A 21,984-nucleotide genomic window follows, 5' to 3' on the forward strand; every position below is an offset into this window, starting at 1 on the left:
GCCTGACCCCCATCTCGCTACAAACTCCTGCCAGGTGCCAGGGAGCTGTGGAAAGCAAGAAGGTTCCCCCTGATCCTCCCTTTCTCCATCCCAAGCTCTCCCCAGTTTCCTCAGCTGCTCCTGATGCTCAAAACCCTTCCTCAGCCCCATTCCCTCCTCTGGTCACGCTCCAGTGCCTCAATGGCCTTCCTGGATTGAGGGATCTGGAACTGGGAGCAGCACTCGAGGTGTGGCCTCTCCAGTTGTGAGTACAGGGGCAGAATCACCACCCTGGTCCTGCTGGTCACGCTATAGAATTATGGAATGGTTTGGGTTGGAAATTAAAAGATCATCTCCTTTCATCCCACTTCCACAGGCAGGGATACCTGCCGCTATCCCAGGTTGCTCCAAGCCCTGTCCAACCTGGCCTTGGACACTTCCAGGGATCCGGAGGCAACCACAGCTTCTCTGGGCACCCTGTGCCAGGGCCTGCCCACCCTCATGGGGAAGAACTTCTTCCCAATATCACCATGGTACCCTTCACTGGTGTGCAGAGGGCCATGCGGAATCAACCAGGGCTGCTGTGACCGCTGCTGCGACCACAGCCGTCGCTCACAGCCGTGTCCAAGGGGAGCAGCTGGCTCCAGCAGTGGAGCTCCGCATAGCTCCTATCCCAAATCTCAAGTACAGACAGGACTAGAGCGCTGGAATTTCCAGTTACGTGTATGCTTCAGGAATTTTGCTCATAGAAAATGTGTTTTAAAGATGACCCATAAAGGAAGATGAATAAGTTGCTATTTTCTTCCTGCTTGATTTGTTGCCATTTAAGGCCGTGAATTACATTAAGGGTAAATTGGGGGTTTCACTTAGAAATAGCAAGTGCCTCAAGTCTTGATTATGTATTTTGCTTCTAGGCTTGTGAGAGAGCTCTGGAGTCAAAGAGGAAAACCATTTTTAGCTCTTAGATGAGGGAGAGCTGCTGTAAAGGATCTGTACCTGCTTTGCTTGTCATGTGTTTCACTTAAATAAAAGGTAATCACAAATTAAATCCGGAGGCCTTTCAGTCAAGACCAACTTGTTTGACATCTGGGAAAAATACCAACCTACCATATTTGCAGTCACCAGGGAAAACAGAGACCAGGGGTGGAGGAGACCTGCATTTCCAATGCAAATGATAAATAAAACCATCAGTGAATCCCAAAGGCAGAGGAAGGCCCTGCCCAGAGAGCCGGGGTGGCTGGAGCAGCTGGAGTTTAGAGCAGCCACGGTTGCCCCTCCAGCCCTGGGGCATACAGGGACCAGAGAGCAGCTGACAGCCCCAAATAAGTACTGGGAACAAAGGGGGGTGTAAGGATTTCCTGAGGAGAAACGAGGCTTTGTAAGAGGAGCTGTATTTGGACTTGTGATCCACCAAATAAACGAGCAGCGTGTTGGTGCAGATCAGACATGGAGGTTGAACATGAGGCAGAAGCGGGCAATAAAGGAGGAAGGAATTTAACATCTACACCAAACTCTGGCATTTCTCTTCATGGCCCTGGGAGGTGGCCAGACACTGATAGAGGAAAACATCCTTGCTGTGCCTCACTTCAGGAATGCTCTTCATGTGGGTAGACTTTGGTCATCTAACAAACAGTACACATTTTCCTAGCCCAAACAAGGCAGGTACATATCATGCTGTCCCAGTCCAGACAGGCAAATTAATACCGCTATCAAAATACTTTGCTCTGTATAAAACAAAATATCTTAACATTCAAGGCCAGCCTGTCCTGGGGATTTTATGTTTCTTCCTCTGGAAAGTCTTGCCTCAGTTCTCTCCTCCGATTCTTCTTAAGACTTATGCAGACTGAACATCTTTTTGTCAGCTTGACTAAAGCCCAGCTAGGCTGCAGCAGCCACAGCACTTGGTATGCTTGGGTGGATTGCAAGCTCCACTGCTGGAAGTAATTCTCAATCCCTGATATAGTTTAATACTGTAAGGCCTGCTCAAGTGGATTACAGATGGGTATAATGCAAGTCAGGACAGGCTCCAGGTCAGCAGTTCTGCAAAGAACGACTTCAGAGACCAAGACTGCTCCTGCCCAAGCACAGCCAATACCACAGACCCATCCCTGAACGGGTGCCTTGGAATGGCCATTTTCTAAAGCTGGTGCTTTGCATCCTCCAAGGGGACTTCTGCAAGGAGGCTGAGTGCTCTGAGATTCCCTGGGATTTTTGCACACAGCCAGCTGGCACCTCTCCTGAAGGAGCACATGCTCACTAATGAGAGAACAGGACCCTCCCCATCCAGGGACCGTTTCTGGTCAACTGTCCCTGACACAACTGAGAGACAATGAGGCCCTTCAGGGCTAAATCCCGAGAGCTGCAACCATCTCCTTTGCCAAGGACATCACTAATTCCTGGCGGTGGCTTGATTCCATAAGCAGCTCAGTGAGGTGACTTTCCAGGTCACCAGCTAATTGCAGGTGCAGTGCCAGCGACTGTCTCCAGCAGGAGGAAAAGCTGGGAACTCTGAGGGAAGAAAGGGTGTAAAACATGTTTGCTCAGCTCCCTTGAGCTGAGCCATCTCTCCTGGGGCAGCTACAGGGAGGTAGGAAAGGGCTGGATGACTTGGAAGGATTTAGAGGCGAGTGCAGCTGTCTCCACAGCCTGAGGAATGCTGGAACATCACCATGGCTGAGCCAGACAGGGGGACATGTTCAGCCTGGCCCGTGGGTGGACATATTAAAGCTTTTGGTCTCCCCACAGCCCCAGGCTATTTGTGTGCTGGAGGAGGAGATAGCCAGAGCACTGATTATTCCCTACACAACTCCTCCCTTGAGTCTGACAAAGCCAGGACATGGCTCCTCTACTGCCCTCCCTGACAGGCCTTTCCCCACCTCTGTGAAACAGTGAGGGGTGAATTGAGCCCTCTGAAACTCCATGGTGGAGAAACTTGTTAAAAAAATCCCCTCTCTTCCAGTACTTTACATTCCTGAGAGAAAACCACTCCAGGCTCTCTCCCCGTGCTCACTGGAGTTGGGAGCAGTGAGTAATTCTTGCAGCTGTCCCTGCCCGGCACCACATTCTTTTCTCCAGCATGTAATGGCCCAGAGGAGGGATAAATGGAGCCTTGCTGGAGCGGCCTGCAAAGTGGCTGTGCACACCATGGCCTCATGCTGGAGAGACCTCAGGAAGGGCTGTGGAAGACCCAGCCTCATTTTATTGAGGGGCTGGTTACCCAAAAGAGCAAGTGAAACTGGAAGAAAGGAGAAAAACCCTTGCAGACTATTAGCTAACAGCGTACCTCTAGAGCATGAAAATCATCCCAGCTGCTCTGTGTCCAGCAGCGCTGCTGCAGTCACCCCATGTTCACACCTCTGCCCACCCGAGCTGCTCTCAGCACCTGGCATTTTGCTGTTCACCCCCACGTTTCTTCTGGTCTTTGTGTCTCAGCACATTTTCCCACAGCAATCAGTGACCATTTCAGAAAAGGCTGGAAAAAAGGCACCCCATTTCCCTACTGCTGTCATCTCTTCTTGGCTGCTGGCCTTTGTCCTACCCTGCTCCCCCCAGCTCTCTCCCCAGGAGCTGCCATTGCCTCCTCCTCACCCCATTTCCCCAAGACCTCAGGTTATAAGCACAGTTTGGGCCTTGCTCCAACCTGTTTCACCTCCTCTCTTGCCAACTGGTGCTTCCAGTACTCATCAGCTCAGCCCAGAGTCTGCACCTCCAGCCCCGCCAGGCTCCCACTGCATCCAGGAGGGAGCCTGGGGAGATGAGGGGCAGAAACCGGCAAGTCCACCCTGAGTACAGCACGATGCCAGAGCAGGAGCAGGCCAGGCAGAGGATTAAAGAGGAACTAGAGCCTGTTCCCTGCCTTTCATCTGCTTAGAGCATGACACAATCACAGCCATTAGCTCTTCAAAGGCAGGCAAGGCTGGCAGTGCCTTGGGAAGCTTCACTCCTGAAAACGCTCCCAGGTCTGGTCTCCCCGAGCTGACAACAGTGTCACCAGCTCTGCTTTTCCTGGTTCCTGACCCAGTAGCCCCAATCCTCTGTGTCTCCTTTACACAGATGCAACTCCAGCTCTGGGGGCTTGTGGACATTGCTGTACTCAGCAGGGTCTCAATTTTGTCAGGGCCATCCCTGCTCTTTTCCACAAACCCAAAGAAGTTGATCAAACAAGGCTGAACCCGCATAGGTTTGGAAGCTCGAAGGATGGGTACAGAGTCAGTAAGCCCAAAACCTTCCTGGTAAAGGCTGGGCTGGAGGCAGGTATCTGCTTTGGAGCTATGTAACTCACCCTGGCAAAGCTTCCTCCTTCCTTCCTCCCTGCACCTTTTTCCCAGCCCCACCCATGTAGCACTCCAGTAGCCCTGCTCTCGTAAGTCAGTTTTTTCCAGTTCACAGGACTTTCTCTTGCTTTCACCCGAGAGCTGCTCCACCCAGCCAGCACACTGCCAGGGCACGAGTCTCCCCAGCTGAACCCAGGCCTCCCTCCCAAGGCAAACCGGGAGCAGGACAGGCAAGCTCTGATACCTGGAGCAGGGACACTGCCCCATGCAGAGTTGCAGACTAGTCAAAGGAACCTTGGCAGAGGGAGAAAGCAGCTGCTTTGACTTGGTTATGGCATCAGCACATCCCACTTGCTTCCATCAGTCCAGCGTGAGACATCGAACACCGAGGGACAGACACACACAGCAACATCGGGGAAAGTGCAACTGAATCCCCCATTACAAGCCCAGCTCCTCCAGCAGGTCCTTGCTGCACATACCAGCAGTATCTGGAGAACTCCTGCCCAAGGCAACCTTAGAGACCCACAAGGTTTGGCAGGCTCAGTTCTACCCCTCCCCGTATCACCCAGAGCCATCTGCCTCGTGCCTCATGGCACCAGCATCCCCCCAGCCTGATAGCGGAGCTGTGCAGCCTGGCAGGGCGAGATCAGAGCAAGGAGCAACTGTCAAAAGAATGGCATGAAAATAAAATCAACAACCAACACCAGTCAAGCCTCTATGGTGTGCACTTTTATTTCAACTGGTCTTAAGTCAGTGTACAGGTAGCCCCTCCCTCCCCCACATACTGGCACCACTTCTCCTAGACCCTGCGGGGGACTGTAAAGCCTTCATTCACATCTATCACTGGGGAACACAGGCTGCTTGTTTGACAAATCGAAGAGAAAAAGGATCAAGTGTGTTTTGTTTTTAAGGCGGAAAGATACAAAAAGACACTTGTCGGGTTACATAATTTACAGACAAGCAATTATAACACCAGCTGTAACTGGTGGACTCCCTCCGAGCTGGGCTTTGCCTTCACAGAGGCGAGTAACTTCCTGTAACAATGCATTATAATATTTGGAATGACTATTAAAAAAACAAACAAATGTACAATCAAAGTCCTCAGATGCATTGTAGAACTTTGGGGGCGTTCGCTCCGACATGTTGTATTTTAAGACTGCTTCTGACACCTTCACCGTTCCAGTTTTTTAATCCTGAGTCAAGCGCCAAAAAAAAAACAAATAAAGCCATGCCAATCTCGTCTGGTTTTATGCGCATTTATGGGTTTCGTTTCATCACAAGGGTGTGGGTGTTGGTAACAGTCCGGTTTAGAAGCATTTGCGGTGGACAATGGAGGGTCCGGATTCATCGTACTCCTGCTTGCTGATCCACATCTGCTGGAAGGTGGACAGGGAGGCCAGGATGGAGCCTCCGATCCAGACAGAGTATTTGCGCTCAGGTGGGGCAATGATCTGCAGGGAAGAGGAGGAACCAGTCAGACACAGCATCATGCCACGCTCACAGCCCACACACGGCCCTGCAAGATGGAGCTGCTGCCTAATTCCCTTATCTAACCTTGGCCAAGATACCATGAAGTCAAAGCAGGATCAAGACACCACCTCACACACCCACCTCCCTCCTTTGCAGCCAGTCCTTAATACCATTATTCATGCAGTTGGGCGAGTGCCATCCTGTCCAGCCCAAAGCCATCAGGGCTGTACTAGACAGACAGGGTTTCTATCTTTTGCAGCGGGACACCAGCCTAACACCTCCACACGTGCTGTGTATTTCACCCCTAACAGGGGTGGCTGAGATGTTCCCCCAACTCCATCCTACCTTGATTTTCATTGTGCTGGGTGCCAGGGCTGTGATCTCCTTCTGCATCCTGTCAGCAATGCCAGGGTACATTGTGGTACCACCAGACAGCACTGTGTTGGCATACAGATCCTTACGGATATCCACATCGCACTTCATGATGGAGTTGAAGGTAGTTTCATGGATACCACAGGACTCCATGCCTGTGAAGAAGCAGGAGTTTCAAGTCAACAAGGGCTCAGACAGAGTCAAGGAAGCCTAAGAAGATACTACAGGCAACCAAGAGACCAGCAGTCCTTTCAGCAGAAAAGCACTACAGAGCCATGGCTTGGACAGATTCAACCTCTGGCTCTGCTGATCCAAGTCCCTCAAGCAGCTTTAAGCTATGTAGGAAATGGGGGCAGCACAAGCCTTGCTAACAAGACCAGCAGTCAAATATTTGGGACTTCACTGCCATGGTCTCCAGGTCACCCTTCACAGAGGGAACATTAAGGCGCCACAAGAGTATCCTAGAAAAGCTGGACTTACCCAGGAAAGATGGCTGGAACAGGGCCTCAGGGCACCTGAACCTCTCATTTCCAATGGTGATGACCTGGCCATCAGGGAGTTCATAGCTCTTCTCCAGGGAAGAGCTAGAGGCAGCTGTGGCCATCTCCTGCTCGAAGTCCAGGGCGACATAGCACAGCTTCTCCTTGATGTCACGCACGATTTCTCTCTCAGCTGTGGTGGTGAAGCTGTAGCCTCTCTCTGTCAGGATCTTCATGAGGTAGTCCGTCAGGTCACGGCCAGCCAGATCCAGACGGAGGATGGCATGGGGCAGGGCATAGCCTTCATAGATGGGCACAGTGTGGGTAACACCATCACCAGAGTCCATCACAATACCAGTGGTACGACCAGAGGCATACAGGGACAGCACAGCCTGGATGGCTACATACATGGCTGGGGTGTTGAAGGTCTCAAACATGATCTAGGGAGAGAAAAGGAGAGGTTAGGTCAACAGGAAAGCACTGGGTTCTTGCTACATGTCTATACCAAGTCCATGCAAGTGGTTTTACTCTTGCCCCTAGGTAAGAGGTACCTCTATATTCCCCCTCAAAGTTCATGCTTATCTCACCTGCTCTCCACCCACACCTGCCACTTTATAGCCTGAGCAAGGACACCACTGCCACAGACCCATCCACATTATCACAGCAAGGAGCAAAACAAATGCCAAGTAAACTACAGTAGAGTCACTCAAGGGCTGTAAATGGATTAGTGTGCCTAGTCAGAAACAGCAGTTAGACCAGTTGCTAGTTCAGTCTCAGAGAAAGCCAGCTTAGAAAAGCAAACAAAACCTGTCAAGGTCCAGCAAAGAGGAGACTCAGGTCAGGAAAGGAAAACCCTGTAAAGATGGCAAAAAGGGAGAATAGTGGTGAAGGAGAGAGGACAACATGAAAGAGGAGAGCTGGCCTGCAGCAATTATCTGCTGTAGCTCCAAGCTGCAGGGTTCTACACACCTGTGTCATCTTCTCTCTGTTGGCTTTGGGGTTCAGGGGAGCCTCTGTGAGCAGCACAGGGTGCTCCTCAGGGGCTACTCTCAGCTCGTTGTAGAAAGTGTGATGCCAGATCTTCTCCATGTCATCCCAGTTGGTGACAATACCGTGTTCAATGGGGTACTTCAGGGTCAGGATACCTCTTTTGCTCTGGGCTTCATCACCAACGTAGCTGTCTTTCTGACCCATACCAACCATCACACCCTGCAGAACAAAGACAATGCTGTAAGTACAGCCAAAGAGTGGGTACCTTCCTTTACATAAATCTAAGTCTCCCATTATTGTCCCTCTGCTGCCACATATCAGGAAAGGCATCCAGTCAGCTGTTCCAGCACACACGGCACAAAGGCTCTGCAGGAGGCTGCATTCCCCACCAGCTGTGCTGCAGCACACAGGCCTCTCATGGTACAAAGCCAAATAAAAGGGCCTCATGCCTCCAGGGGAACCGCTTCCACCCAAAACTCCTCTCTTTTGTTAGACGACAAGCACAACCAGCCACCTACCTGATGTCTGGGGCGACCCACGATGGATGGGAAGACAGCACGGGGAGCATCGTCCCCGGCGAAACCGGCCTTGCACATACCGGAACCATTGTCAACAACGAGCGCGGCAATATCGTCATCCATGGCTGGCTGCGGGAGGAGAGGAGAGAGATGAGCATCGCCGCTCACACACCAAGCCCCGTCCCGCGGCGGCAGGCGGGAAGGGAAGGCGATGGCGGGAAGCGCAGGCGATGCCGGCCAAGGCCTTCCCCACCCATTTCCTTCCTGCCGGCGCCGCTCCGCTTCGCCCGGCGCCCGCTAGAGGGGGCGACGCCTCCCAGATTTCGGCACTGCGCGGATTTGGGACAAAGGAAGTCCCTGCGCCCTCTCGCATTATTACCATAAAAGGCAATGGATGGAGCGCGCCGCGCCGCGCCTCGCCCGCCACCACCGGCTGTCGGGGGGACGGCGGCGGCCGCTCCCCGGAGCGAGCGGGCGTGGCGGCCACACCCCAGCGCCCCGCCGTGTGCCGGCCAGCGGGGCTCGACGCCTCCGCACAGCCCCGCCGGTCACGCCCGGTGCCCCGCCTCGAGCCGGCCGGCGGGGCTCAACACCTCCGCAGAGCTTCGCCGGTCACGCCCGGCGCTCTCCTCGGAGGCCCGCCGTGTGTCAATCAGCGGGGCTTGACGCGCCCACCCAGCCTAGGGGGTCACGCCCGGTGCCCGCCGTGTGCCAGGCACAGTCAGCAGCACTCGTACCCTTTGCACAGCCCTCAAAGCCTCGGCGAGCCTCTACAAGGAACCGCAGCAGGACCGAGCGCCGGCCACCACGCCCAGCCCACTAGTCAAGCGTGACCGGGGCTCTGCCCCATCGACCGGCGGCACCACGGGCGGGATTAAAGCCAGCGCCTTATGCAATTGCCGCCCGCCCAGGCTCAGCCCCGGCGGCTCCGGCCGCGCCGGTGTAATCCGGTGGCGGGGGGGCGGCGGCAGCTGCCGCACATGTGCCGCCCCGCACGGGCAGCCTGGGAAGTGTAGTCGGAGCCGGAGCGAGCAGCCCCGCCTGCACCTGCGCTCCGGGCACACGGGGAGGGTCCCCCCTGCGCCCCCCAACCCCGCATTGTTCCGATCCAAAGCCTCGCCCCGCGTAGGGGGTGCCGCCCCCTCCCTGCGAGCAACAGCCAGCAGGACTATTCGTATGCGCGGGGTGGGGGGGCCGCGCCCCTCCTCACGGGGGACAACGCCCCCGGGCCCCGGCCCCAGCACGGGCGGCTCCGCGGAGCAGACAAAGCCCCGCGCCCCCGTCCGTGCCGCCGCTCCCGGGACACAGCAGCCCGCTCCCTCCGTCCGCACCAGCAATCCTCTTACCGGGCGGATTAACATCCCCCCCCCCCCCCCCCTCCGCAAGCATCACCCCCGAATCGAATCCGGCCTTAAACAGCGAGCTGCGCCTCTATCCCTATTTAATATCTCTATTAAAACGCGGCAGCGCGCTTACGGGGCCGCCACCCCGCCAGCGCACAAAGGGCGCGCCGCGTCCCAACGACGCCGATCGCACCGATATCCACTCTAACGCGGGCTCATTAAAATCCTCATCGGTAGCGCCATTATCCTATCCCGCGCTGTCGCGGTGCCGCTCTCACCTTTGGGGAGTTGGCGCGGTCGGAGCCGGGGCGGGCGCGAGGCGGCGGCGGGAGCGGGGCGCGCGCGCGCGGTGAGGGCAGGCAGAGCTCGCGGCGGCTCCCGCCCGCCGCCCGCGCGCGCTTTATATCGGGCCGCCGCCGCCGCCGCCTCGCCATAAAAGGAAACTTTCGGAGTGCGCCGCTCCGATTGGCCGCGCCTGGGCACGCCCCCCGGCCCTCACCCCGCCCCGCCGCCCCGACAGGGGGGAAAATATTGGGGTGGCGGTGGTTTTGGGGGGGGGGGAACCGAGTGGGGTTGGGGTGCGGCCCCCGGTGTCACTGGGCTGGGCTGGGGACGGGGCTTCTGCCTGGTGCCGGTTCGCGGTGCTCCGGTGCCCCCGTGCAGCCCCCCCCCCAACCCAGTCCTCACACAAAGCCCTGCGGGTGGGGGTCGCGGCCCGTTCGCCTGTCGTCCTTGTGGGAGCCGGGCGGATGCGGCCCCCCGGGAGGGAAGGGGGAGCGCGGTGTGGGATCCCGGTGTGGGATGGCGGTGTGGGATGGCGGGGGTGCTGCTCGCCCTGCCTGCGGCGCTGCCCGGCGCGGGGCACGTGGAGCGCCCGTCACCTGCACCCCTGTGCCGGGCGGGCACCGGTGACCCCGGCCGGGAGCGGGGCGAGCGGGACGCGGGGCCAAGTTCACTGCTGATGTCAGCAAGCGGAGGCGACCCGGCTCCTGCCAGCCGCCACCAGGCCCTCGGCCCTTGGACCCGCCCGGGCAACCGGGAACGCCGCCGGCGCCACCGGGCACCATTAAAGACCGTGTGGCTCCGGTGGCAGCGGGACCTGGGAGAAGGGAACGCTCCGCTGGCTTAGGCTCAGGCATCGAGTCAAGCAGGGGGCCCTGCTCCCCGCTCTCCATCATGCCCCGTGCTGGCAGGGGACAGGATGGGAGCAGTGGTTTGGTCAGATTTGAGCAATATTTGTTTCTGTCCGCTGATCCAGACCTTGCTGGAGTAGGAGACGTGGCTGCTCCAGCCCAGGCTGCCTTTCTGCAATTCCCTTCTTGCCTGTGACCATCCAGCGCTGGTCAGGAATAAAGGCGAGGGCAGCGGCCGCGGGGCAGCAGGCAGCAGCAACCAGAGGGCTTTGCGTCTCCAGAGTGTTGTGCGAACACGGGCTGATTAATCAAGTTAATTAAGCAGTCCTGTAAGTAAAGTAGCAGCAGCCACTCGCAATCTGTTGCCGGCTGGAAGCGCACAGACTTCAGCGTGGGGACCTTGGATGTGTAATCTCAGCCTTTCGAAAACAGTAGTGACAGGTAAAAAAAAAAAAAAAAAAAAAAAAAAAAAAAAAAAAATCCCGGGAATAAAAGGGCTCAAAATGCCTGTTCTCCATGGGATACCGCTTGTCCAGCATCATAGAGGCAGGAGTAAGGCCTGCAGTCAAGGTCTTGGCAGGCCACACCAGCCAAGCTCTTTGTCATCAGGGAGCTGCAGAGATCACGGTGAGGATGAGGAGGATGAGGCTCCCTGCCCAAACTGCCCGTGTGGGTCTCGCTGAAGGGGACACAGGCATTATTCCTTCATTATTCCTTCATTATTCCTTCATTAGTCCTGCTGTGGGATGAACAAAGGAGGAGAGCAGCAGGAGGAACCTGCAAAAGCTTATTGAGATGGAGATTTCCAATTACCTGGGGGGATGGGAGGCAATGGGACACCAGGCAAATATGGGAATACAGGAGGAACCCTTTTCCTTTGGATGGCATCCCCTTCCCCAGGATTGCCTCATCCTGATGAAGGTGCCCCAAAATTCAGCATCATGGCTGCACCCAGGTGGGTGCTTTGGAGGGGTGGTACCCTCCAAAGGGTGACAGGAGACCTGTGGGCTCTTCTGAGCCACCCCAGGGCCATGCCTCATCGCACAGGGCAGAGGTGGCTGCAGTGATGGACGTGTCCTGCCAGGCTGCTTTGGGATTATGCCATCTGCTCCTCACAGGAGATGGCCACAGTGATAAGGAGGAGAGAGCCCAGGAGAGTCCCCATGGAAGCCCTCAGTGGAAGGGGATCCAGCCTCGGGTTCCTGCAGGGCCATGCTGGAGTGGAGCTGCCTTTGCCCGGTCATTCCTCTGTCACCACGATGTGGATCGTGCAAGATCTCTCTATCGCAGCTTCCCTCACAGTAAAATGGGAGTCATTGCTGTTAATTACCTGCCTCATGGGGAATTAATTAATGTTTGCATTCCGCTTTGAAAAGGCTGATTATTAATTGGAAGATTATACGTCAAATAAGGGGAGCCACAAGGCATGGGTAGAGCTGCTGGCCCTCGCAGCTGGGAAGCGTGGTCCACGAACGTGCTGATATAGCAGGGAAAAGTCCAACAGCACCACTGGGGTGATGGGTTTGGGATGGGGAACATCAGGTCAGGGCCAGGCGGAGGGGCCACCAGGGCTCATGGGGGTCTTGGGCAGATGGATGGGGCGTGCATGAGAGGGGTGGGATGCTGCGCTCTGCTGCATCCCAGTGAGCAGGTTGGGTGGAGCCAGGCTGGGGAGCCACGATGCGAGACAGCCCATTAGGCAGGGAGGGAACTGCCAGGCAATTACTCTTGATTATCGGACTGAATCAGAAGGCAATCAATCCACCAGCATCCGGAGGGCAGCAGCACCGGCCTCGCGTCTCCTGGCTTTAGGAGCAGCGAGGTCTGGCCTTGGTGGGACAGCAGGATGTGGCCTCCAGCACATGGCTGGGTGCCACCACTTCCTCCCAGGCTGAAGACACCTTGACAGCAAAACCACCAGCCTGTCACCATGTTCACCACTGTGTGATGGGCCCGGCCAGCTCCCTGGCCATGGCTGCGGCTCTCTTCCCATCTCTTCTGAGCTGTTGCAAGAGCTGAGAGGGGAGAAAGGAGAACCGAGCAAAAAGCTTCCTGGCTCTTGTGTTACCTTTGGTCAGACATTTACAAGCTCCCAAGTTCCCATGTTTTGCTTCATCTCTCCCTGTTTGTCCTTGGTGCTTGGCTCGCACTGACTCTGGACAAAACTATCTGAGGGAGGATCCTCCTGCCCTTTGCCAGCTGATATGGCTGGGCTTGAATCGCTGCACTTGCGGGACAGCATGTGACCTCTGCTTTCCTCTCGCTTCTCCCAGCCCTTCCCCTAGAGCAGAAGCCCTTTGCCTATGCAGGGATGGCATCTGCCACGCTTTTGGGGAGAGGAGGGTCAAAGGGGGGAAATATTCCTGCGAGTTTTTGGATTTATGCACATCCCCTTCAGCACCAGCTCTTCCATCTCTCGCTGTCATGTGCTCAGGCCTCCCTTCTCTCCCTCCTGCTGTTGTGACAATGAGAAGAGAGGTAGAAACTTCTGAAACTGCCACAGCCTCTTTGTATCACCCTCGCACAAAAATCATGGAGGCTTTTTGAAGCACTGCCTTTCCCTTCCCACTCCCCAAGAGGAAGAAGGAAAGGTGCTGACCACATCCCCTGTTTCACAGACACAGGGACCATCTCAGCACCTTCCTCTTTCAATTTTCTCCTCGCAGCACCAGCTGTAACGGGAATTTGCAGGAGGTAAAATCTAAGCAGGAACCCTAGGCCCTTCACTCCCTTTGGAGATGTTTGGGGGCCTCCCTGCAGCCCCCATCTCTCCCTTTATGGGAACATATTCAGCACTAAACCTGAAGCAAAACAGCCCCTGACATTTTCCTGGCTCGCTGCGTTGCATCCCTGATGCCAGCTCATCCCTGACAAGCTGCAGACTCGACTCTCCCCCTTTAAGCATCGTTCTCCGCTCTCATACACCCCTCCCCGAGGCTTCTGCTCCTTTGTATTGATCCTTGAGCTCTCTCTGATCTATCAGTCCTTTTGCAGAGAGGACAGCCTTTCCCTTCACAGACCTCCACGTGCAAGGGTGTTCTCCCCTGATCCGCTGCATCCGCATGGATGGGCTAACAGTGCACGGAGCATCCCTCCCATTCACAAGGAATGAAAATCATTACATTGTATCATGCTGGAAAACTGTATAAATTCACCATTTTCCATTTTCAAGGCACAGGCAAACAATCTGTGCCAGGTTTCGCAGAGGCTGTTGGAAAGGTGGTGGCAGGGTGCACGTGCCTGATTTACAGCCTGCTGTCCCTGATAAGTGGACTTTGCTGGAGGGGTTGAAGATTTTTCTCCACCTATTTCCCTAGCCCTGCCTGTCCTTGCTGCCTCCAGGGTTGTCTCTCCTTGCCCCCATGCCTTCCCCTGCCCTTTTGTTACGTATCCCCGAGCTGATCCCTGTGCCAGCATTTCCAGATCCTGCTGCTGGCCCCAGGGTCCCCCAGCTCACACAGGCAGCAGGAGGCCAAGGCTCCATTCCCAGGTCAGCATCCATCAGCCAGTGCCCAGGCTGGCAGCCTCTGCCCAGCCCCATCCTGCTGCCCCACAGCCCTGCCATCCTCCCACCCTCCCTGGGCTGCGCTGGCCCAGCCATTGCAGAGCAAAGCCCTCCCTTCCCCCACCGGTTAAACGTGCTGTTTTGGTTGACCTTGATAGCAACAGCCTGCGAGGCCCGAGCGTGGAATTGTTTTCAGCCCAAGGTCATTCCGCAGCACAGCGCGATTACACCGGCACAGCCAGACCCTGAGGCGATGCCAGCCGGGCTCCCGGCCTCAGCCCTGCACCCTGGGCATCTCTGGAGTCCAATTCTTCCACAGCAATGGGACAGGTGTAAGCTAAATCCTGTGCTGGAGCTTCCCTGCAGGGACAGAGAGTGGCGGAGCAGCCCTCCCCTCCAGGCAGGCTTGGCATCAGTTTCAGGGGATATTTCCTCCAGCTAAAAACAAAAGGGGAAGAGAAAAAGCTGATTCTCCCTGGGTTTTTTTCTGCATGTCTCAGCCTTCTGGCCCCCACTCACACCACCCCCATCGCCACCCAAATGCTACTGGACCCTTCAGCTGTGATGCAGCTCCAAGGAGGTCTTTCCCTCGAGGATGCTCCCTGGGGTTCAGTTACCTGTCCTGGCAAAAAGCTCCCCACAGGTGTTAGGTGGCACCGTGCCAAGCCATACGGTGCATTTTCAACCGCTTCTTAATTTACTCTGAGAATTGATTTTTGTTGGTGTCTGATGCTAAAGGCAGGGGAGCAGCTGGATGGAGTTTTCTGCTCGTACCGTACCTAGGAAATGAAACAGATCCTGGGCTGCCCAAGCGTGCCAGGAAATTCGCTTTGATCTTTGCCAGGTTAATGGCACTTTCCATCTAGGGGCTTCAAGCCTTTCACAGAGGTGACCTTTCTTACCTTGGAGAGAGCAGCAATAATGCTGCCTTTGTTTTCTGTAAGAGAAACAGCCAGGGAGAGCAGGGATGGCCCCTGCCCTCCGTCAGGGTGGTTCTCTCGCCCGTGCCAGGTGATGTAAAGCACTTGTGACTCTGCAGATAATTCTGGTTTAGGTTTGGGGCATAAGCCCCCTTTACCTCCAGCAGCAACTCACAGGGGTCTGATCACTGTGCTGGTGCTGCTGTGGGTGCACCCAAAGGTGGGGATCCCCACCGCTCCAGCCACCCCAGACCTGCACCAGCTCCTGTCCCTGCAGGCCCAGGGATGCTCAGGGAATGAATGGGCGAGGCAGGGTTTACCCATTCCTAGAAGGAGGGATGCAGAGGAACCCAGGAACTGCTCTGGGCCCTGTCCCAGCCCCATCCCTGCCCGGGCTGGCCCCCGGCTCTGTTTGCAGAGCCGGTGCTGAGCCGTGACGCAAGCGGCTCTCCCCAGGCAGGGAGAGAGTGACGGAGGAGTGGGACCTGCTCTAGTCAATGCCCCATCCACTCCTCCACGTTTAAACAAACCTTCAGGGGTGATTCAGCGCTTACACAGCGCTCAGCCCTTTCACAGAGCCACCTGAATTGAAATTCAGTGCCTGTCCCTCTCCCCCCAGCTTGGAGAGCAGGTGCATGGGAGGAGAGCCAGGTGGTTTTTGACTGGTGCCAGGCGTGTTTGGGGTCCATATGGCTGGGGTAACAGTGGGGTGATGCCACTCACGACGGGCTGGCAGTGGGGAAGGAAAGAGCACAGGCTTTCTGCAGGGTGCTTGCTGCTCCCAACCAGCCCCTCTGCTCCACCTCACACCGAGATCTGCAGAAACCTGGGAACAAGCCAGCAAGTTTGTGACTCTATCATCCCTCTGATACCATCCTGATCCCCTCACAGCCTGGGAAAGCACCACCACAAAGCCCAGGTGCAGAGCAACCAAGCCCCCTTCGTTTCATTTCCCTCCCAGCCCATTGCCCCCAAAGTTTCCATCCCTCACTCGAGACAGTATTTCCACATGTGCTTTGTTTGGCTCATTTCACACATTCCTGCTGGCAGGTGATAAGATCTCAGGAGAAAGGCAAAGCAAAGCCCTGGGTGCCAGGCGCTGGCTGTCACTCCCCTGACCCATTAAGGCACCCTGCTCCCTCCTCACCTGCTCTGATCTGGGACCAGCGAGGTCACAGCCATCTTCACTCCACCACAGGTGGGCTGTGGGGTGAAGGACTGGAAAGAGACATTGTGGTGGGACTCAGGTGGCTGAGTGAGTTATTGGGTTCCCTCCTTCTCCTGAGGAGCCTGGTGTGTGCCTGGGCAGGCACTGAGCCCCTCTGGAGCGGCAGAGGCCTTATCAGCTCTGAGAATATTTGAAAAATGCACTTGAGTGCCATTAGAACCTCGAGTACCCGCAGGTGGCACTTACTGCAGCAATGGCACAGCCCTGGGGACTCCCTGGCCCAGGTGTCCCCAAGGCAACCTTTGCTGGCACGAGCAGGGTGGGGTATGAACACAGCTCTCCCTCCTCCAGCCTTTAACGATAAATGGGGTTAAGTCTCCACATTCCTGCTCTCGTTGCTTCCCCATGCCAGAGCCAGAGCTGTGTGAGATTGCAGAGGTGGCTTCCAGAGCTCCTCCATTGCTGGAGCACAGAGCAGCAGAGGAAGCCAAGTGGGTACAGAGGCCACCAGGGCCCTGGTGGGGCTCAGATGGACACAGAGAGTGGCCACTGCACGGTTCCGCAGTCCAAAGAAGAGGCAGGTCAGCCTGCAGAAAAAAACAGGGAGTGGTTTTCCTATGGGGCTTTGCAGGAGCCCTTTTGGTTCCCAGATCACTGCCCAAGGCTGTGAGAGGGCTGCACAGCGCAAGTCATTCTCTGGGAACACTTGTTCATGTTTTGCAAGAGCTTGGGGCAGATGGGGACAAGCAAGAGGAAGAAAAAAGCAACCATCTGTGGTGACAGGAATGAGGAAGCCCCAGAGTGTGGGGCAGCTCCAGCCCCAGCACAGCCTGGGCTCAGTTCTAGCAACAGGGCAAATGGTGTCCCAGCTCCACCCTGGCACGGCTCAGCTGGAGTCCCTCACTCACAGCTGGGGCAGTGGGACCAGAACCTTCTGCTTGGACCCTGCTGCCCCTGGGACCAGGAAAGGTTCTGTCCTGCCCATCCAAGACCGGGCACGTCGCTCCACAGACGAACCCGGATCCCTTCCCTTGGCTCTCTCCTCAGCCGTGGAGATCAGCAAAAGAAGACACGGTGAGAGTTCCCCCTCCTCCCCCAGAGCACCCACATCTCTCTGGGCACACATTTTAATTAACACCGAGTGGCTGAGGGACCGTCCCAGGCAGCTCTCGGCACAGCCCAGCCTGGGGAAATCAGCCTTAAATGGCAAAACCTGGCCCTGTCTGCGGTAACCAGCTGGAGCAAGAGGCAGCAGAAACCGGAAACCAGAGAGCAGCTGAGGCCCTCTGCCCCCCTCCATCGCTTTGTAAACCTAAATTCACCAGGAATATACCTTAGAAATGAATCTCCTCCCTCCTCTGCCCTGGAGTGCTGGGGGTGCCCTCCTCTGGGATGGGTGCCCTGGATCATCCTGCACTCTGTTCCTCCTGCATCCCTGCTCCTGGGGCACACAAAGGGAGAGTAAAAGTCTCTGTTATTTCCCCTCCCTTGTGCATCAGCTGGAGGAACAATGACAGGAGCCCCCTCCCCAACCTCCCATTGTTACCTTTGTGTGTTTAACTCCCAGCAGATTCCAGGGCGTAAATTGCTTCCAAGAGAACTCTCCGTGCTCAGCAGTGAAAATATTTCTGAGCTCCCCCAGTCTCCACATACTGGGATAGAGGGAACTTGGATGCTCACTCATCACAGGGATTCTGAGGTGCCCCTCAGGCCCAACTGCTGTAAAGGAGAATCTCAGATCTGCTGGCAGCCTGATGTTCTTTTTTGGGTTGTGGACAAGGAGGATGAGACCACCAGTAGCATAAATTTCTTCCCATAAATCACCAGCCCCACTTAATGAACCCTGCACTGGTGCCTGGTGTATTGGGAGCTCCCAATATTTGCATTGGCTGGGCTGTTGGCCACTCCACTGTTTTGGGGACAAATTTATTCCATTCACTTGGCCCAATCACATCCTGATAGCGAGCAGGCAGCGGGCTGTCAGCAAGCTGCTCCTGGCTGATGCTGGGGTGGAGCACAAGGTCCTTCAGCCAGCTGCTCCCATGGATTCCCATCTCTGGGATGGGACAGAGCCTGGAAAGCTGCACCATCCCAGCGCTGAGACTTGCTGCGTTACCATTTCCCAGCACGTTTCTCCACAAGCACTCTGCCAGCAGACTCATTAGCTGTGACATCTCATTAAAGCAGCCATCCTTGGGGGAATTGGCTCGCACACAGGAGCGCTGGGATTGGCGTGGCCCTTTTCCTTCCCCACCTCCAGACGGGAGGGAGGATGGAGCAGTGGGAGAAGCCCCATCCACTGGGATCCACTCAGCAACTCCCCTTGCTGCGAGGGAAAGCTGCAAAGGGAAAGTCGGAGGGAGAAGTCTGCGCACATCAAAAAGGAATCAGCTCAGCAAAGTCACGACTATTTAAAAACCCCACAGACAGTCACAGCTCCCATCGAGCCTGCGGAGGAGGTGGCTTTCTCCTGTGCCAGGACCGGTTTCCCAGCTCACCAGCCCAGTGGGAATGAGGCTTTGACTGCCAGCCCCACTCTGTCACAAGGTCCCCACCCTGGCTGGCCAAGGGACAGGGAGTTGCAGCACCTACAGCCCCTGGACTGGGAGAAGCATGGAAATGGCCTGGAAACCGGCTCTGGGTGGATTTAATCCCATCTGATTTCCCCTTCTGTGAGCTTTTCCCAAGTCGTCTGACTTTGTTTCCACTCCTAAATATGTTTCCAGCCTGGGATATGCTCTTCTTCATCAAACAGGGAAGGACTAGCCTCTTCATCTCCCTCTGCTCCAAAAGCCCCGAGCCTTAAGGCAAATAAGACACAACCATCCCTGGGTGGAGATGTAAATCCCACAATTCAAAGACCAACTTTAAACAACAAAATGGGGCCGTGGGACACCAGCAGAGTTGTCAATCCCTGCAACCATCCAGGGTGGTCGATAGGCGCCGTGAAAGGTGATGCTACCACCACCACTTGGCAACACTGCATCAATTCCAAGCTCCTTCCCACTGCTCGGTCTTCCGTAAAAATCACATAAAATCAAGGTCCGGGGATGAAGACACCACAGTCTGCAGGGAAAGAGTTTCCTCACCTCTCCCCCACTTCCCTGCCACTGCCAGCCCAGCCCAGGATTTCTGCCATTGGTCACTGTGGCCACAGAGGACAAAGTGATCCCCTCCTCCACACCTTACCCAATTGTGCCTCCCGTAACTTCTTTTCTCCATCCACATAAAGGGAAGTGGAGATTTCCTACAGCCCCAGCACTGTAGCTGCTCAGCATGTCCTAGGGCAGGAGAGGCTTTGCCCATCCCAGCTGGCTCTGCAGCTCAGGTCCCCCAGCCCGCCTTCACCCTTACCTTATTTATAACACCTCACACCTGGGGGGGGCTGAGCATGAGCAACTCAGTGAGGAGAAGAAAAAGAAAAACATGAAAAGGGGTTTAAAACCCCTTCAGCCTCACTTTTTCAAGCCTTAGAGAAGCTCAACCCCTCTCAGCATGAGCCCTTGGTCCTAGGAGGATGTCATTGTCCCTCCAATGCAGGCAGCAGAACCAAGCCACAAAAAAAAAAAAAAAAAAGAAGACTGCAAGCCCCTTCTCCATGGTTTTATTTTTCTGCCAGCAGCTGCCAGGAGGAGTCATGCTGCTCAAGGAGGTCAGAGGGTATTTTTTCCCCGTGGATTGCCTTGACCAGGGGTTGCATGAGCCCTGCCCTCCAGCCAAACGCAGCAGCCAGGCCGGGGCTGTGGGGACCGGCCCCCGCCACGCCGTTCCCACAGTCCCAGCCTTCGAAGGTTTCACCTTCTCCCAGGCGGAGCAGTGCTAATGACAAGTGAAGGATGGTGCCACACCTGCACAAAACCATTTTTGGAAGGACACCTGGGGAAGAAATGTTTCCCATGTCGCTGCTCTGTAATTAGCATTAATTACCAGGGCTTGTGAAACCTCTTCCCCATTCACTCCAGGCAACATCTGACGGAAACTGTGGGAATCCCTCATGGCTGAGTCAGCCAGGAGCCGGGGAGGGGTCGATGAGCCCCCACAGGGTGCAGGGGTGAGTCCCCAGGGTCCCTCCCTGTGCCCCCCAGCCCGTGGGGACAGAGTTTTGACCAAGGTGCTGCAGGCCTGGTTAAAACACCAAAAACCAGCTGATATTCATTCATCTCACCCTTCCCCACAAGGTGCCACTGTCCTTCCCCAGCCAGGGGACATCCCAGGGCTCAGGGGGCGCTTGCGTGTGCTGCCCTTTAACATACCCTTTAAAGCACAGAGTGGGAGGATCCCCAGCCCCGCATTTCCCCGGGTATTTGCCTCTCCCTCAGCTCACTGCTGTCAGCAACACCCCAAGGTGTTATTATAGACCGGGGGAAAATCCACCCCAAAAACCTAACCCCAAGCAGCCACTTTGTCACCACCCAATGGCAGAGCACTGCTGCCTGAGTCATTTCTTCTTTCTTCCTTTTATTTTTTTTTAAACATAATATTAATGATTAGAATGAGTCAGGATGTTTCATCATCTGGAGTGGCTTCGGAGTCATCTCACCCTGCCCCAGTGACTCCTCGGTGGCCTGGGGCTGGGGACACATCCAGCCTTCCCTCCTGGGGTGGGGTGCAGCTGCTGCAGCCTCACCCCTGAACTGGCAGCTTTTGGCTTCAAAATAAAATAATAAAGCAAGAGGAAAAACCTCTCCCCACCTGCAGGACCTGTTTCCTCTCCACCTGCTTGCGGCACCTCGGGGTTCACCGGCATCCTGGGGGGACTGGTGACCCCAACCACCACCCTGGGTGGGGGTCCCAGTGGCACTGGGCATCACATTGGGGATCCCAGGGGCATTGCCCAGGTGACCCTCAACTTTCCACACCCTCCAGGGGTGGTCACAGCTCCCAGCACCACGTGGGACCCCTGTCCCTCCCCAGGGACCTGGGCGTCCCCTCACCCTCCCGCTTGACCTAACCTCCTGTCCATAAATGGAGAGGTTTGAGAGCTGTCCCCGGGGTGGAGGAGGAGGAGAAAAAAGGAGAATAATGCCAAGAATGCAGGACACAGCTGAGGAGCCCAGTCCCGGCCCCTCGACACGAGCTGGGGGCTATGGGATGGCCGGCCTGGGCGCTGAGGCAAAGCCTGCCCAAAGCCCGGTCCTGTCCAGCAAACCACCCCGCTACAGTCACTGGAAAGGTGCTATTTTTGTTCCTCTTTCTCTGCTTTTCTCACCAGCTGGGGACTTTCCGAGGCTGCCCCGTTTCCATCTCGGCACCACGGAGCAGCTCTGGGGGTGCAGAGCTGTGTCCCTTTGCAGCAATGCGTCCCCTGCAATGCTGCCGCCTTGCAACAGCATGTCCCTGAGCGGATGATGCCACCACCCTTGCAGCACCCGTGCAGTGAGGTGTCCCCCTGCAGAGACACATCCCCTGTCACCCTCTCTCTTCACCCCATCACCTGTGGGAAAGCCGCCCTGGGACGGATGTGAGACGTAGGGTGGCACAGAGGGGGGTGGCACAGAGGGGGGTGGCACAGAGGGGGGTGGCACAGAGGGAGGTGGCACAGAGGGAGGTGGCACAGCGGGTGCCGGCAGCCACGCGCCCCGGCTGGCACCGCGGGCCAGGCCTCCGCTCGGGGCCAGAGTCCAGCGCCTTAAAATAGAAAGTGAAAACATTCGGGTGCCCCGTCCGGATGGGCGAGGGGGGGCCCATCCCCGCCTCTACCAGCCGAGCGCCGCCCCGAAGTCTCACGACCCACCCTGCTCGCCAGCCACCCTTTCCCCAACCCGGCGGTGCCCATCCCCGAGGTCAGGGTGGATCCCTTCGGGTTCTCTCGGAGAATTGCTCCAGCGGCTCG

The 21,984-nt window shown here is 56.2% G+C and overlaps 1 protein-coding gene and 1 long non-coding RNA gene across 4 annotated transcripts; both read right to left on the reverse strand.

Moving 5' to 3' along the window:
• Positions 1-4,960: 4,960 nt before the first annotated feature.
• On the reverse strand, positions 4,961-9,802 carry ACTB (actin beta). The gene is made up of 6 exons (XM_040079232.2): positions 9,704-9,802; positions 8,083-8,211; positions 7,544-7,783; positions 6,576-7,014; positions 6,069-6,250; positions 4,961-5,704 (listed from the first exon to the last, which is right to left on the reverse strand). The coding sequence occupies exons 2-6, from the start codon at positions 8,203-8,205 to the stop codon at positions 5,561-5,563; spliced, it is 1,128 nt and encodes a 375-aa protein (XP_039935166.1). The 5' UTR covers positions 8,206-8,211; positions 9,704-9,802; the 3' UTR covers positions 4,961-5,560.
• Positions 9,803-14,219: 4,417 nt separating this feature from the next.
• On the reverse strand, positions 14,220-19,593 carry LOC120759687 (uncharacterized). Of its 3 annotated transcripts, XR_005703215.1 has the most exons (5): positions 17,698-19,422; positions 17,485-17,592; positions 16,131-16,738; positions 14,681-14,842; positions 14,220-14,501 (listed from the first exon to the last, which is right to left on the reverse strand). It is a non-coding gene; the product is annotated as an uncharacterized LOC120759687 (long non-coding RNA). The 3 variants fall into 3 exon arrangements; XR_005703216.1 differs by lacking the exons at positions 14,220-14,501; positions 14,681-14,842 and having other exon boundaries at positions 16,000-16,738; positions 17,698-19,217; positions 19,341-19,593; XR_005703214.1 differs by lacking the exons at positions 14,220-14,501; positions 14,681-14,842 and having other exon boundaries at positions 16,000-16,738.
• Positions 19,594-21,984: the final 2,391 nt, after the last annotated feature.

Source organism: Hirundo rustica, chromosome 15 (genome assembly GCF_015227805.2).
Source record: "Hirundo rustica isolate bHirRus1 chromosome 15, bHirRus1.pri.v3, whole genome shotgun sequence".
Taxonomy (NCBI): domain Eukaryota; kingdom Metazoa; phylum Chordata; class Aves; order Passeriformes; family Hirundinidae; genus Hirundo; species Hirundo rustica.

Coding starts and splice junctions, on each gene's coding strand:
- ACTB (XM_040079232.2), bottom strand. CDS start 8,205: ATGGATGACGATATTGCCGCGCTCGTTGTTGACAATGGTTCCGGTATG. Junction 6,251..6,575: donor GTTCCAGCCATCTTTCCTGG/GTAAGTCCAGCT, acceptor GCTTCTTCACAG/GCATGGAGTCCTGTGGTATC. Junction 5,705..6,068: donor CCAGCACAATGAAAATCAAG/GTAGGATGGAGT, acceptor TCTTCCCTGCAG/ATCATTGCCCCACCTGAGCG.